At 40.7% G+C, this 17,878-nt stretch overlaps 1 protein-coding gene across 5 annotated transcripts in view; it reads right to left on the bottom strand.

Annotated features, from left to right (window-relative positions):
* Positions 1 to 17,878, bottom strand: part of LOC117253947 (epidermal growth factor receptor substrate 15-like 1) — a 151,902-nt gene that overhangs the window by 28,703 nt on the left and 105,321 nt on the right. For all 5 annotated transcript variants that reach the window (XM_078169073.1, XM_078169075.1, XM_033621854.2 and 2 more), the window contains 3 exons: positions 16,891 to 16,954; positions 13,330 to 13,475; positions 6,742 to 6,835 (listed from right to left, as the gene is read on the bottom strand). In XM_078169073.1, the coding sequence (XP_078025199.1) occupies positions 6,742 to 6,835; positions 13,330 to 13,475; positions 16,891 to 16,954 (304 nt within the window). The remainder of the gene's footprint in view (positions 1 to 6,741; positions 6,836 to 13,329; positions 13,476 to 16,890; positions 16,955 to 17,878) is intronic.

Below are 17,878 nucleotides of genomic sequence, written 5' to 3' on the forward strand. Positions count from 1 at the left end.
TGCAAATGAAAAAAATGACTCGCAAACAAAACATTAGGATTTGCAAACAAAAGTTTAGGATTTGCAAACAGAACTTAAGGATTTGCAAACAAAACTTAGGGATTTGCAGTTTTAATCAATCATTTTACTTGCAATAAAACATTTTTTGATTGCAATATTGATACTTTTGCTCTCAAATCTTTTTTTTGATTGCAAAACCTACTCTGTTTGATTGAATAATAAAGAAACAAATGTAGCTCCATACTGAGGGAGATTTGTTTTGAAAACACCCACATTTTTACAGGTAACTTGGCCTGTCCCCCCGCTGTAGGAAATAATGGATTAATCCTGGAAAGCTGTTGATGTAGCACTTTTCTCCTTATGAAAGTAACACAAATAATCGACTAGTCAACCAGGAGACTACAGCCCTAATATCCTTTGTTTCCGCGATGCCAGCTTGCCATCTAAAGATCACACACTGGAGCGGCTGTTGTTAGGTTCTGTCACCTTATTTCTGATGCACAAAGCACTGATGATCACACAAGACCCAGATCATTTTATTTTTATGCCAATCCATGTCTCTTTTATATAGATGTCTTACCTGTTTGTGCTATGTATTTTGTATGTCCTACTTGTTTGTGCACCTACTGTGGACAATGAGTTTCCTTCTTGAGAAAAAACTATCTATGACCGAATGTAATAGCTTAAAATGAGATGTTACAGCGCACATCACTCCATGCAACTGCTTCTTACGTATCTGAATTGAGAAACAACACTGAGTGTACAGTCTGTGATAGCAGTGGCTTGGTAAACACAAGAAGACTTTTATTTTCTCTGTGCCCACAATGACATTCTTTCCTGTTGACAGATTAGAGCAGAGTTGGAGACTGCGCTTTCTACCTTTTCTGTGGTTACAGAAAAGACAACAGGTATACATTTTAACCGTGACTGCAACTATGCTTCACATAGAAGTTGCCATTCAAAAAGGTCATAATATCATATTCTATTCTTTTATACTATGATGTAATTGTTTATATGGTCTTGGGTTATTCAAAGTATTCCAAGGTAACCGATATTATTATAGTGAGATACTATATCTATTTTTTTTTAAAAGCTGAAAGGAAACAAGTGTAAAAAGTGGTTGTTAAACTTACATCTCAGACATCCATGGCGTTAAAGTAGGTGACTTATTTTACATGAGAATAAGGCCAATCTTGCAGATCTCAACACTGTAAATATATCTATTATATTTTTTCTTTTGTTGAATCACATTCAAAAAATAATATATCTATAAGAAAGCAGAATATATTGAGGTTTATTAAGTAAGGTTTAAAACTTCTCTGATCAATATTTTCATATTAGTGCCTCAAATGATTACCCTTAACACCTCTTCCTTATATACATGAGTGAGTGAAATCTGGCAGGTGTAGCGCAAAAAAATGCCCAGATATACTACAAGCAGTGATGGGCAGTAACGCGTTATTTGTAACGCGTTACAGTAACCCCATTAGTTTTGGCAGTAACTAATACTCTAACGCGTTAGTTTTTAAATTGAGTAACTCAGTTACCGTTACCAAATGGTGTGTTACTCCGTTATTTTTGGCCAGGTTTTAAAACTGCGCGCAGCATGCAGTATTCCTTCACAAACTTAAGTTCCCTTTCACTAAAACATTTTAGCCCTTAACAATAAAAGATAATCAAGTCAGATAGAGGTATATGAACAATTCTTACCAGAGCATCTTAATGAAACACATCTCTCACCATCTCTGAAGTCACTATGACCTGCTGGCCTCACCACAGTGCTGTAAGGTTACATAAAGCCTTGGCACTTCTGTAGATTTTTAGTCCCAGTAACGTTATATCCAGTGACGTGATATCAATTGTTATCCCAAGAAAGCTTTTGTTGTGGACAGACAATGTCTGCAGTGGGTGGCAGACTTGATCATGTAGCTCTTCAAATGTTCTCTTTAGCTCATTTTCCATATTTGTATCCAAGTAACGTTACCATAGTTGTAAAACGTTTAAAACGCAGAAGACGGTTGCATGTTTACTATACCGTTCATTTGTTTTGTCAGGTTGTAGTCTAACAGTCCCTTGGTTAAACTCCATCCGCTGTCGCTTAGGCGATGTAGCTACGGGCCAGTGCAGCTAGGAAATGTTTTGGGCTGCAGGGCTGAGGTTCCCAACATGATCCTTCTTAGCAACATTCAGTACGTTTACATGCACAGTTTAATTCCACTTTTAATCGGAATGAAAGGCCATTCTGATTAAAAGTGGTCATGTAAACGGTCATTCCGATTGAAAAACGGTCATTCCGATTGAAAATCAAATCCGATTAAAGGGGGTGGTTTATTCCGTTTGTCATTCCGAATGAAAGAATTTTGTGTGCATGTATACACTCATTCCTCTTTAAATTCATTCCGGTCTTTCTGCGCATGCTCGTTTCCTTGCCCTTCTGGCGCGATGACGTATATAGAGCGCATAGCAACGGACTGCATAGCAACAGGCTGAGATAGAGCAGTCGGACTTGTTGCACTCACCGGTTTCCATTCGCCACAGCACGGTCTTCTATCTCCCTTCTTCGACCTTCTACCTCTCTTCTCCTCCTCAACAGACGAAGCATTAGCAGAACAAGGTTGTTGTCGTACTGCTGCTTCAAGAATATAAGCAAAACAAGCCCGAAAAACACACTAAGAACGGCATCGTCAAGCATCTTGTTATCCGGAGCGAGGACTATACAGTGTTTTCTTCCGGTAAACGTAAACACGTAACATCCGCCCCGCCCCCTATCCAATCAGAAACCTTCCCTGCCCCAAACCTTGCGCAGACCTGAATAAAGGCGATTGAACTGATCTCCCATGTAAACCCTCATTCGGAATGAATATTTCCCATATAAACTACCTGGAAAGACTTTAATTCTGAATGATTTCATTCAGATTTATTTCATTCCGAATGAGAAGCTATCATGTAACCGTAGCCACCGTCTTCTTTGTGGCTTAGAAAAACTACACTGCAAAAAAGAAAAGCACCTAGCGCCCTCTAGCGTCCCCACTCAGTCAACTACAGCCAGGACATAATCAGAGTATAGATGACACTAGCGTGCATGCATCAAGGTCACGGCGTGATGGCAAGAGTCCTAAGTCGAGGGTTTTTTTTTGTTTGTTTGTTGTTGGTTTTTTTTTGGGGGGGGGGGGGTTAACTAAAAAGTTACTTTTCTCAGTAACGCATTACTTTTTGGGTTAAGTGACTGAGTTACTAACTGAGTTACTTTTTTAATGAAGTAACTACTAACGGTAACGGAAAATGGACATCACATTAAAACATATGCGAGCCATAAGACTATTCTCTAGATGTTCTGCAGCTGAGCAGCAGTCGAGCCCGTCTGTGGTCCAGGTGTTCCCACCACTTGATTGGTCCTGATCCAAAACCGTCATTTCTATTGGACTTTAAAACCCTGATCCTGAGGTGGAGTATAAACACTGGAAGCAGCAGATGTCTCCATTCTTCTGTGAAGTGGTGAGTGTAAGTGTGAAGTAGTCATTAAACCAAGCAGTGCTAACAAAACATTAGCAAACCAGTAGTCCGCCATTGTTGTTGTTTCCAGCATATGCTTATTACACAAAGCAACAGGAGGCAGGCGCTTTTTGAAAAGATTACATCATCGTTTCCCAAATGCTCCATTTTACACGTCCACACAGATAAACAGTAACCGCAGTTTTGATTAATCTTCATTTTCAAAAAAATCCATTTCAGTGACCTAAAATGAATTATCATCAACGTCTCACTAGGAAATTTTAGAAAACTTTAGAGTTTCTTTTCTGTCTAAGTCCTTTATTCATTAACTGTCTTTATTCACAATCCATGAACAATTTCTGTTCTCTCTTACCCCTTTTCCACCAACACAGAATGGGTTCCAATCCAGTTCCCACACATAACTTTAACCCGTTCAGAGCATTTTGACCAAACATAAACTGATTCAGAACCCCAAATGTTGGGTCCCAGCTGGAACCAAAAAATAGCAGATTTTCCTTGACCTGAAGTGTGAATTTTGACATCAGTGGGCATGTCATATTCTATAGGTTGGAAAGCGAGGATGGAGAAGTCAACAAAGGAGAAGTCAAGTGAGAAATCACATGTTTTTACCCATTAGACAGCTTTTTGCAGGTTACCTGTCTTGTAGCCGCGGGTATTAGTCCCAGTGAAGGACTCTGCCACAGGCTACATGAGTACTTCTAAAAAGCTGTTATACACTGTACACAGGGAGGCAATTAAGGCACTCCAAAAACATTTCCACGAGGAAATAAATATAAAAAAGTCTTTTCTGCAGTATGTTTTTATTTGCATGTATTTTGAAACATATTGGCTGTTTTAATGATTAAGCCAGTACAAGAAAGGGTTTTTAATATTTCCATTCCTGTTGATATATTTTTGGAGTGCCTGGATTGCCTTCCTGTGTAATTATTTTTGTTCTCTGTTTTCTGTTTCTCTGTTTTCTGATCTATGCTTAATTATACAGAGTAACCACTCATCTCCTCTTCCTGACTGTTAGACAGTATTGCTTTGCTTTCCTTCCCTTGTGGCCACAACCACATTAATACATTTTTGTTTTAAAATGAATTGTTTTAAAAACGATCCATGTACACACTAGCGTTTTTGCACTGTTGTAGGAAAACTCTCAGTTCATGTATACTGGGCATATGTGTGCCGGTATAAACAGAAAGCAGACCTTCTATTCAGCAGGTGTTTGCTTAGTTACACAATTTACTGCAGAAATGGTAAAAAGTATGCCCAAAGATTTCTTTGCTTGGGCAAACAACAAGGTGGAACTGTTACTGAAAGTAACACGAGTAAAGGGCGGTGAAGGCGGCGGAAAACAGATTGGGTAGCTTTGCAAAGCAAATACAGCAATGTATCAGAGCGGTACCGAAAGCATTATTCATCACCGGAGGAAGCCATGGCTATTGGGAAAGGGGTACTCACACAAGAAGAATTAAATCATGAAAGATATGTTGACCTAGCTATAATGCCAAAAACTGCAGTTCTGTGAATGGCCAGTTGAGGCTGGCTCCAGAAGCCAGTCAGTCCCCTTAGACCCCATGTTATAATGCTCAATTGTACTTTTATTGTGAAAGAAACCGTTGTCCCCTTCTCCTATGTCATAGCTACGTGATACATTGTCTTTTTTGGAACTGGAAAAGATTCAATTCAACAGACAAATCAAAGGAGCCTGACCTTTCTTTCCCCAGAATGATGACCTCGGTGAGATGATTTTTATATATAGCATGAATATACAGTATCTCACATAAGTGAGTACACCCCTCCCATTTTTGGAAATATTTCATTATATCTTTTCATGGGACAACACTATAGAAATGACACTTTGATATAACTTAAAGTAGTCAGTGTACAGCTTGTATAGTAGTCTAGATTTACCATCCTCTGAAAATTACTCAAAACACAGCCATCAACATCTAAACAGCTGGCAACATAAGTAAGTACACCCCACAGTGAACATGTCCAAATTGTGCCTAAAGTGTCAATGTTTTGTGTGCCAACTATTATTATCTAGCACTGCCTTAACCCTTTTGGGCATGGAATTCACCAGAGCTCACATGTTGCTTCAAGAATCCTCTCCCACTCCTCCATGATGACATCATGGAGCAGATGGATGTGAAGACACCTTGCGCTCCTCCACCTTCAGCTTGAGGATGCCCCACAGGTGCACAGGTGAGTTTAGGGCTGGATACATACTTGGCCAGTCCATCACCTTCACCTTCAGCTTCCTCAGCAAGGCAGTTGTCATCTTCTAGGTGTGTTTTGGGTCATTATCATGTTGGAAAACTTGATAATGAAAACTTGCAGCTCAGTTTCTGAAGAGGGGCGATCATACTCTGCTTGGAATTCATGTTTCCCTAAATGAACCGAGCTCCCCAGAGCCGGCAGCACTCATGCAGCCCCAAACCATGATGCTGCCACCACTATACTTGACTGTAGGCAAGGGACAGTTGTCTTGGTGCTCTTTCAGCATGTGTGGCACCTTGGTGAAGAGCACCAAAATAGAGCGCCTAAATAAAGTGATATGAATTGAATTGAATTGAATTGAATTGAACTGAACTGAACTGAATTGAATTCCCACGTGTGAACACAGAGGGACAAAGTCATCATTGGGTTATTGAAACACATAACAAACAGAGACAGCAAAAAAACACAGCTCTCTGTGTGACATCAGTCTAAAGTAACCCCAGTATGTCTAAAGGGGAATACATAATATGGTGAATCAATTACAAATAAATATGTTGTTCTAAATATTTCAAATAGCCTACTTATTTGTGCTTTATAGCAGAAATAAACGTGTACAGCCTGGTACAAAATTGATTTGGGTCTCTAAAGCTAACTTTCCCCTTCATAATAACTGTATGGGGGGTGAATTCTTACTTAACTCACCTGTTTACATTTTATGAAGTTATTAAAGGTATGTACAAGTATAGGCAGGTCACTCTGAGTGCCAGGCTGCCTCCTGATAGTGTCCTCAGCCTCTCAGTCAGATCCACCCTTTGCCCACATATTGTCACTAATGGCTCCAAAAAACCAAGATGGCGATGGCTGAAATGCCGAACTCAAGGCTTTAAATTAGGAGTCCACAAACCAATTACTGTTGTCATGGAAGGTACGTCCATTAGTTTTTACAGTCTATGGTCGAGACTGAGAAGACCCAATTGGGGAGCGAAAGTTTAAAAAGCTCCTACACAGTCTGCCACTTACCACTAGGTGGTTTGGGCCTTGGGGGAACACTTTTCTTCGGTGGTAGAGCTGGTGTATCATTCTTCCTGTTGAATGGGTCATCAGCAAACACCGCCTTGAAGGAAAGCACAAGAAAAGGAATATTTCATTAGCATTCAGCTGTAATTTCAATGTACTATATTATGACAGGCAGTGACACAACATAGGACAGAAAAGTTCTGAAACTGAAGAAAGGATGGTACCAGGAAACAGTTCCATTTCTCAAAAACAAAAAAAAAACATGCTAAGAACTAGAATTACCGCCTCACGGATGTATGCCTTGGTGCACCAGTCAAGTTCCTCTCACAGTTTGCATCCACGTCTGTGAATACATGGATGCTTCACACACATTGTCCCCCCGACAGCACAGAAGATCTATACAATCAGCACAGTTTGAAGGTGGACACCCAAGGTGAGTGTCATCTGACACTATCTGACCAAATGTCTCCCCTTCTGTTCCTGAGATATGAAGTTGAATAATGGCCAGAAAAGTGTTTATGTAGAACATTATGATGTCACAGTGAAGGTGACCCTTGACCTTTTGGATATAAAATGTCATCACTTCATTATTTTGTCCTATTACACATATGTGTGAAGAAATGTGTAGTATGTGTAAAAGAAATGTCATGAGAATGTAACAGATGCAAGGTCACAACAACCTTGACCTTTGACCCTTGATCTAATCTAATCAGTCCATCCTCAAGTCCAAGTGAATGTCTGTGCCCAAAAAAAAAAAAATTCCCTCAAGGTAGGGCTGCTCGATTATGGAAAAAATCATAATCACGATTATTTTGGTCAAAATTGAAATCACGATTATGCAAACGATTACGTGGCGCACATGATATTGTTTACACGACAGCCTGTCATTTCTGTCTCTACATGGTTGCGCATTTACAATTCTCCACTGCTCTCTGTATCGTGCATGGCGGAGTTTGGCCCCGATGCGCACACACACACTTGCACACACACACACAGACCAACCTCTCTCGCTCTACCTCTGCCATTTTCCGCAAGCTGTTTTTGAAATCTTCCGTGATCACCTGCCCCTCGCATTATTCGTAGTTCATCTACTTGACTGGCTCCTGGAGTGAAGAGGAGAGGAGGGGAGGGGCCGTATTGCCTTATTGTCTTCAGTAGAAGACAAAATAACATCTCCAGGCGCCCGTGACCAAAAATCATTCACCCTCGATTTCATTAATTTTGAAATCATTTGACCTCAAAATCGTAATCGCGATCACCAGACAATTAATTGTACAGCCTTTATCCAAGGTATTCTTGAGGTATCATCATTCACAGGAGTCAAACAGACAAGATCACAGTGACCTTGACCTTTGATCTATGAAAACCAAAAACTAATCAAGTCATCACTGAGTCCAAGTGAGGAACGTCTGAGGAATGTGAAGTTAGCAACACCAGCGGCCATAGTCAAATGTATCCCTGGGGCCAGAGAGGGCAACACTGAATCAAATTTAAAACTGCTGGCTAAAGGTCAACGTAGATATAGTGAGATTGTTATTCACATTGGCGGCAATGACACCCGGTTACGGCAATCAGAGGTCACTAAAATTAATATTGCCTCGGTGTGTGAATACACAAAAACTATGTCAGACTCTGTAGTTTTCTCTGGACCCCTCCCAAATCTGACCACTGATGACATGTTTAGCCGCATGTCATCATTTAATCGCTGGCTGTCCAGGTGGTGTCCAGCAAACGATGTGGGTTTCATTAACCATTGGCAAATTTTCTGGGGAAGACCTGGTCTTATTAGGAGAGACGGCATTCATCCCACTTTGGATGGAGCTGGTCTCATATCGAGAAATCTGGCAAAGTTTATTAGTAATCCAAAACCCTGACAACCCCGAGTTGAGATCAGGACTCAGAGTCGCAGTCCTGTACGCTTCTCTGAGCTTCTAGTGCAGTTACCCACCCATAGTTTTATACAAACGTTGTCTGTCCCCCGACCACCTAAATTCACCTAAAATCTAAATCTAAAATCGAACAAAGAGGAGTTGTGCATAACAACCTCATAAAAATTAAAACCTCTTCTGTGACAGAAAGACAAAACAGGAGAATTAAATGTGGACTGTTAAATATAAGGTCTCTAACATCTAAAGCAGTGTTAGTAAATGAATTAATATCAGATAATCATATTGATTTACTCAGTCTCACTGAAACCTGGCTGTGTCAAGATGAATATGTCAGTCTAAATAAAACCACTCCTCCCAGTCATAATAATACCCACATTCCTCGAGGCAGCGGCCGAGGAGGGGGAGTTGCAGCCATTTTTAACTCTAGTCTGTTAATCAGCCCTAAGCCTAAACTAGACTATAATTCATTCTTCCTCAGGTGGAGGAGTTTAAGTATCTCGGGATCTTGTTCACGAGTGAGGGTAGGATGGAGCAGGAGATTGACAGGCGGATTGGGGCGGCGTCAGCAGTGATGCAGGCGCTTAACCGGTCCGTTGTGGTGAAGAGGGAGCTTAGCCAGAAAGCGAAGCTCTCAATTTACCGGTCGATCTACGTTCCAAACCTCACCTATGGTCACGAGCTCTGGGTAGTGACCGAAAGAATGAGATCGCGAGTACAAGCGGCCGAAATGAGTTCCCTCCGCAGGGTGGCTGGGATCAGCCTTAGGGATAGGATGAGGAGCTCAGACATCCGGGAGGGACTCGGAGTAGAGCCGCTGCTCCTCCACATCGAGAGGAACCAGTTGAGGTGGTTCGGGCATCTGGTAAGGATGCCTTCCGGACGCCTCCCTTGGGAGGTGTTTCGGGCATGTCCAACCGGGAGGATACCTCGGGGCCGCCCCAGAACACGCTGGAGGGACTACATCACCCGGCTGGGCTGGGAACGCCTCGGGGTTCCCGCAGAAGAGCTGACGGAAGTGGCGGGGGAGAGGACTGTCTGGGCTTCTTTGCTGAGGCTGCTGCCCCCGCGACCCGGACCTGGATAGGCAGAGGACAACGAGTACGAGTACGAAGCCTTGTTCTTAGTCTTTTACATCTGACCTGGAAAACCTCGCAGCCACTTTTATTTGTTATAGTGTAACGTGCTCCTGGCCCATATTCTGAATTTGTATCTGAATTCTCAGAGTTTTTATCCAGTTTAGTTCTTAAATCAGATAAAGTTATTATTGTAGGCGATTTTATCATTCACGTTGATGTTGATAATGACTCCCTGGCTACCACGTTTATCTCATTATTAGACTCCATTGGCTTCATTCAGGGTGTACATGAACCCACTTATTGTTTTAACCATACCCTCAATCTAGTTCTGACGTATGGAGTTGAAATTGATAACCTAACAAGTCTTTCCACAGATTACTTTTGATTTCTTTTTACTCGATTACACGCCACTCAGCTACAGTTACTATTCTAGATGTTTATCATATACTGCTGTCGCAAAATTTAAGGAAATGATTCCTCCGTCGTTAAATTTAATACCATGTCCTTCAGTAACAGAGGCTTCCCGTACTGACTTTAACCTCTCCCGAATTAATCATCTTTTCGATAGCGCCGTAGGCTTGCTGCGAACAACACTCAACTCCATAGCACCTCTTAAAAAGAAGTTAACAAAGCAAAGAAAGTTCGCTCCTTGGTATAACTCTCAAACCCATAAGTTAAAACAAATATCGCAAAAATGTGAAAGGAATTGGCAATTAACCAAACTGGAAGAATCTCGTTTAATCTGAGCAGACAGTCTCAAAACGTATAAGAGGGGCCTCCGCAATGCCCAGGTTTCTTTTTTAGCACTGTAGCCAGGGTGACTGAGAGTCACAGCTCCATTGAGCCATGTATTCCTTTAGCCCTTAGCAGTAATGATTTTATGAGCTTTTTTAATGACAAAATTATAACTATTAGAGGCAAAATTCATGACCTCCTGTCCTTAGATAGAACCTATCTGCCCTCAAACACAGCTGTAATAATATATATATTTAGATTGCTTCTCCCCGATTTCTCTTCAAGAACTGACTGCAGTAATTTCTTCATCTAAATCATCAACGTGGCTCAGACCCCATCCCGGCTAGGCTACTTGTGGAAGTCTTACCTTTAGTTAACACTTATATATTAGATATGATCAATATATCCTTATTAACAGGCTATGTACCATAGTCTTTTAACGTAGCTGTAATTAAACCTCTCCTAAAAAAGCCCACCCTGGATCCAGAGGTGTTAGCTAACTATAGATCAATATCTAATCTTCCCTTTCTTTCAAAGATCCTTGAGAAAGTAGTCGCAGACTAGCTGTGTGATTTTCTCCATGATAATAATTTATTTGAGGGATTTCAATCAGGATTTAGAGTGCATCATAGCAGTGAGACAGCACCAGTTAAAATTACAAATGACCTTCTGATTGCTTCAGACAAAGGACTCGTCTCTGTACTTGTTTTATTAGATCTTAGTGCGGCGTTTGACACAATTGACCATCGAATTCTGCTACAGAGACTGGAACATTTAATTGACCTAAAAGGTTCTGCACTAAGCTGGTTTAAATCTTATTTATCTGATCGTTTTCAGTTTGTTCATGTTCATGATGAATCATCCTTACGTACTAAAGTTTGTTTTGGAGTTCCGCAAGGTTCTGTGCTCGGACCAATCCTATTTACTCTCTATATGCTTCCTTTAGGTAACATCATTAGATGCTCTGTAAATTTCCATTGTTATGCGGATGATACACAGTTGTATTTATCGATGAAGCCAGAAGAAAGTAGTCAAATAACTAAACTTCATAACTGCCTTAAAGACATAAAAACCTGGATCAGCACCAATTTCCTTATGTTAAATTTAGACAAAACTGAAGTTATTGTTCTTGTTCCCAAACAACTCAGAGACTCTGTATCTGATGACATAGTTTCTCTAGATGGCATTGCTCTGGCCTCTAGCACTACCGTAAGAAACCTCGGAGTAATAATCGATCAAGATTTGTCTTTTAATTCTCATTTAAAACAAACCTCAGGGACTGCATTTTTTCATCTGCGTAATATTGCAAAAATTAGGCCTATCCTGACCCGAAAAGATGCAGAAAAATTGGTCCACACTTTTGTTACCTCTAGACTGGATTACTGTAACTCCCTATTATCAGGTAGCTCTAATAAGTCTTTAAAAACTCTCCAGTTAATTCAGAATGCAGCGGCACGTGTACTAACAGGAACTAAGAAACGAGATCATATTTCTCCTGTTTTAGCTTCGCTGCACTGGCTCCCTGTAAAATCCAGAATTGAATTTAAAATTCTACTGTTAACTTATAAAGCTCTAAATGGTCAAGCTCCGTCATATCTTAAAGAGCTCATAGTGCAATATTATCCCACCAGAACACTGCGCTCTGAGAATGCACGGTTTCTCGTGGTCCCTAAAGTCTCCAAAAGTAGATCAGGAGCCAGAGCCTTCAGCTATCAGGCGGGACCGGGAGGCAGACACCGTCTCCACATTTAAGACTAGACTTAAGACCTTCCTCTTTGATCAAGCTTATAGTTAGGGCCGGCTCAGGCTTGCCTTGTACCAGCCCATAGTTAGGCTGACTTAGGCCTAGTCTGCTGGGGGACCTCCTATAATACACTGGGCACCTTCTCTCCTTCTCTCTCTCTCTCATGTCCTGTTACTGCATCTTGCTAACTCGGCCATACTGCATGTCACTAACTCGGCTTCTTCTCTGGAGCCTTTGTGCTCCACTGTCTTGCAGGTTAACTTCTATCACAGCAGTGCCTGGATAGTGTGACGTGTGTGGTTGTGCTTCTGCCGTGGTCCTGCCAGATGCCTCCTGCTGCTGCTGTTATCATTAGTCATACTTCTACTGTTATTATACACATATGATTATTGTCCCATACATATACTATCAGATGTTAATATTTACTTTAAACATATTGTACCACAATAGCCAGAATCATAATTATAATATTATTACTTTCATTAATGTTGTTGTAAGCTATTAACATTATTGTCTGTCCTGCATTTCTCTCTGTCTATCTTTCTGTCTCATTGTGACATATGGATTACTGTTAATTTATTATGTTGATCTGTTCTGTACGACATCTATTGCACGTCTGTCCGTCCTGGAAGAGGGATTCCCTCCTCAGTTGCTCTTCCTGAGGTTTCTACCGTTTTTTTTCCCCGTTAAAGGGTTTTTTTGGGGGAGTTTTTCCTTATCTGCTGTGAGGGTCCTAAGGACATAGGGATGTCATATGCTGTAAAGCCCTGTGAGGCAAATTGTGATTTGCAGTATTGGGCTTTATAAATAAAATTGATTAATTGATTGATTGATTGATTGATTGAAGTGGACATTTGTGCCAAATGTGAAGAAATTCCCTTGGGGTGTTGTTGAGATATTGTGCTCACAAGGATGGGACGGACAAACGTATGTATGTACAAGCCATGACTATCACCTATCGCACGAAAGTATAAAAATAAGAATAATAATTGGACCAAATATGACACATCCTTCATGTAATTGTTTGTGTACAATATGGCAGTTTACACTACACATTTTTAGACTATTTTTAAAGACCCAAAGTATGAAACAGAAGACTTTTGGGCAATATATCTATTGGCCCAAAAAAGGTGTTGTTTTCTGGTACCTTCTGGTAGTCTGGCAGCCAGCTGGCTCTGCCTTCAAAAGGGTCTCTGGGCTTCGACATGAGACTGAAGTCTGCAAATCCAGTGGAACTGTTATTGCTGCTGTTGAATGAAGTGCTGCCAAATGGGTCCAACGTGCCAAACAGGTCTAAAAAATAAATAAAAAAATAAATAAAACAGTCAAGCACATTTAAATTAGTGACTATGATTAGTAGCTACCTAAAATGTTGATTTTTTTTTCCACCGACAACATGAGGGTGAGATTTGTGGCTATGAATATAATGTCTTGATAATCATTGGATGGACTGCCATAAAATTTGGTACATTTAAGGAATTAGCAATATTAACTAGTAAATGTTGTCATGGTAACACACATGGAAAAATGCAATTGATTGTATACATGGGGGAGTAATTTGACTCTGAATCACATTATCCGGGTGTGTTAGTCTGACTTTGAGAAATCTGATTTTGTACAATGTAAGTCAGACTAATAAGTTTCCATGTATTTCAAATATCCAGTTTTAATTGGACTAACACAATAAATTGATTTTCTCTCATGTCATGTAAACATTCTGAGTGTCATAGCAAGCATGCTTGCATCTCATGTGTAGCTCTAGCTTTAGTATATAAAAAATGTTTTTAATTATTATTGGCAAGAAAATCTTATGAAAGTCATATGGCTATGACAGAATCAAGAATTGATCATTCATTCATTTGTTACAATAGTCTTTCTAAGCAGCAACAGGCCTTGTGCCACCCCATGACTGATTGTACAAAATAAGATGATATGTAAAAAATTAATTTCAATAAAAGAGCCCATTCAGGTATAGAACCTTTTAATTCTTTGGTAATGTATGCCAGGCCTAACTGGACCAATTGTGAATGTTAAGTAGTTGTATTTAGGGTAGTACCAACAATCTGAGTGTGAATGTGAGTAGGCATGTGACATCTTTCCTCTCCAGTCATGGTTTTAACGGGCAAACCAACATGATAACCGCTGTCTGAGCAAACAGTGGCCCCAGTGTGGTGACAGGCTCAAATTCCTCCAATCACTGTGGCATTCGATCTGACCCACAATGTGTATGTGTTTATATGGACTACACTAATATCCTGGAAAAAATGAAAGAGCTTTTCTTGTGCTGAAGTGAACAAACAACTGACTGAAATAACTCCAGTTACTCACAGCAGATAATCATTTATTCGAGAGTTATGGCATCACAAAAACAACTGCACTCTCACTGTCAGACAGACTTAAAGGGGAACTAATGTTTTTTTCAACCTGGGCCCTATTTTTCCGATCTAATTTTGTCTAAATGAGTGATAGGATGTTCAACATTTGACATTTCTCCAGTACGAAGCTAGGGCTGACCTGCCTGCAGCTCGTGAGCGGGTGCTATATTAAATAATAGGGCACCGGGACAGCGTCAAACAACATCAAAATAAATACGTCCAATAAAAGTGCATTTTTTTAACACAGATAGGCTCGGATTGTTAGTATAATTATCCGACAACATAACAGAAAGGAGAAATGAACGTCTGTGTTTACCTTTAGCTGGATTCGGATATGTTCCTCTGCCTGTTGCTGCTCTCTCTCTCCTCGTCCGCTCTCCGCTCTTCAGTTTCAATGAGCTTTGCGTCCGTGTACGTCCGTGTACTCTGTGTTCAAATAAATACGGGTGGTCATCAAATTCAAATGGCTCATCCAGATCCAGTCAGAACACTCACTCAGAGATTGAAAGTCTGGCTCTGAAATCTCACGTCTCGCGAGATTCTTCTTCTTCTTCTTCTTTGGTATTTTATGGCAGTTGGTCTCGTGAGATTTGAGTTGCTGCAGGAAGTTACCGCTGGAGTGACCTTACAGTTGGTCAAAATCTGGTAAAAATTCAGCCATGACTACTCCAAACAGTAACTCCTCGCGTTTGTAAGGTCACTCCAGCAGTAACTTCCTGCAACAACTCAAATATCACGAGACCAATGAAGAAGAAGAAGATTCTCACGAGACGTGAGATTTCAGAGCCAGACTTTCACTCTCTGAGTTAGTGTTTTGACTTGCCACAACAAACATGTCCGAATTTTTACCCGATTTTGACCAACTGGATCTGGATGAGCCATGTGAATTTGATGACCACCCGTATTTATTTGAACACAGAGTACGTGGACACACACGGATGCAGAGCTCATTGAAACTGAAGAGCGGACAAAGAGAGAGAGAGAGAGCAACAACAGGCAGAGGAACAAGTCCGAATCAAGCTAAAAGGAAAACACAGATGTTCATTTCTCCTTTCCGTTTTGTTGTCGGATAATTATACTAACAATCCAAGCCTATCTGTGTGGAAAAAAATGCACTTTTATTGGACGTATTTCGACGTTTGATGCTGTCTGAGTGCCTTATTATTTAATATAGTGCATGCTCACGGGCTGCAGGCTGGTCAGCCCTAGCTTCGTACTGGAGAAATGTCAAATATTGAACATCCTATCACTCATTTAGACAAAAGTAGATTGGAAAATAGGGCCCAGGTTGAAAAAAAACATTAGTTCCCCTTTAAAGACACTGAAAAACTGACTTCAACATCACCTAAAATAGGGTTGTGATATCTTTCTTGGTAGAAAGATATCACAACCCCCACATTCTGTCTAGTTTTCTAAATTGTTGTACCAAGGTATACAAAGGTCACTATCCTTGTAATATCCATGGTTGTATTAAGCCATTGTAGGCAATGGTGTACATCAAAGAGCAAGTCTGCTTTATAGTCCATACACATGCTGCATTTTTTGCACCCTCAAGCCCATTTCTTTTTATGTAGACACATGGCAGGTGCGCTCAAATGCCAGAGCGACATCGTTGTGGCACTCAAGTGTTCCCGAGCCCCTATTTTTCAAGGTGCAACAGCCATGCCCTGAGATAAACAAAATTCAAATATTGGAACACAGCGGTGCACACCACATGTCATGTGACTAGAAACAACCAGTCACAGTGAACAGATATCTTTCCTCTCTGTCGTAAATCAGTCTGACAATGGAGTAGAAGCTACTAATTTCAGTGCAGGGCTATCTTGAGCTTAATGATCTATCACACAGACAACATTTTAATATAAACTTTAAAAACATCGCCTAACTCAAGATTTCTGGTGGGTAGGCTATTTTTTGCTGTCTATGAGTGTTTTGTTTTTGTTTTTTTCCTTACTGTCAAGTAACGTTAGCCAGCTAGCTATCACTGCTGGTTTTGCGCTGATCAGTAAAAAAAGATATTTACTAAACTGTAACATTTTCAATACTAAAAATAAATCTAAGCCGTTAAGAAGACAATGATAGGCTGTTAATTATAGTCGCTTAGCAACATCAGGTGCAACCTGGCTCTGCGCCCCTGAGAAGTTGGCACAAGAGGAGGCACAAAGTGCCCAACCGATGTACATAGCAATATCCAGGTGATTAAGGATCCAGCATGTGTATGGGCCCTTATGGGAGAGCACAAAGAGTGATAGATTCCTTCCATTTTCAAATTTAAGAAATATGTGATGTCCACAGACACTGTAGATGAGGGGCAATAAAGAACGATACCCTACCTGGTCCTTTGGGTTTTGGGTTGCTTGAAGAGAATGGGTCGATACTTGTAAAGTGACTTGTTTGCTGCAGGAAGCATAAGAAAAGTGAATAAAGTAAAGGGAAATTCACAAAGTCACATCCAAACCTTTATCATACTTAATTTTGTCTTGATTGTTGTTATTTTTTACCATCTACAGTACAGGCCAAAAGTTTGGACACACCTTCTCATTCAATGCGTTTTCTTTATTTTCATGACTATTTACATTGTAGATTCTCACTGAAGGCATCAAAACTATGAATGAACACATGTGGAGTTATGTACTTTACAAAAAAAGGTGAAATAACTGAAAACATGTTCTATATTCTAGTTTCTTCGAAATAGCCACCCTTTGCTCTGATTACTGCTTTGCACACTCTTGGCATTCTCTCGATGAGCTTCAAGAGGTAGTCACCTGAAATGGTTTTCCAACAGTCTTGAAGGAGTTCCCAGAGGTGTTTAGCACTTGTTGGCCCCTTTGCCTTCACTCTGCGGTCCAGCTCACCCCAAACCATCTCGATTGGGTTCAGGTCCGGTGACTGTGGAGGCCAGGTCATCTGCCGCAGCACTCCATCACTCTCCTTCTTGGTCAAATAGCCCTTACACAGCCTGGAGGTGTGTTTGGGGTCATTGTCCTGTTGAAAAATAAATGATCGTCCAACTAAACGCAACCCGGATGGGATGGCATGTCGCTTCAAGATGCTGTGGTAGCCATGCTGGTTCAGTGTGCCTTCAATTTTGAATAAATCCCCAACAGTGTCACCAGCAAAACACCCCCACACCATCACACCTCCTCCTCCATGCTTCACAGTGGGAACCAGGCATGTGGAATCCATCCGTTCACCTTTTCTGCGTCTCACAAAGACACGGCGGTTGGAACCAAAGATCTCAAATTTGGACTCATCAGACCAAAGCACAGATTTCCACTGGTCTAATGTCCATTCCTTGTGTTTCTTGGCCCAAACAAATTT

This window comes from Epinephelus lanceolatus, chromosome 6 (assembly GCF_041903045.1).
Source record: "Epinephelus lanceolatus isolate andai-2023 chromosome 6, ASM4190304v1, whole genome shotgun sequence".
Lineage (NCBI taxonomy): Eukaryota > Metazoa > Chordata > Actinopteri > Perciformes > Serranidae > Epinephelus > Epinephelus lanceolatus.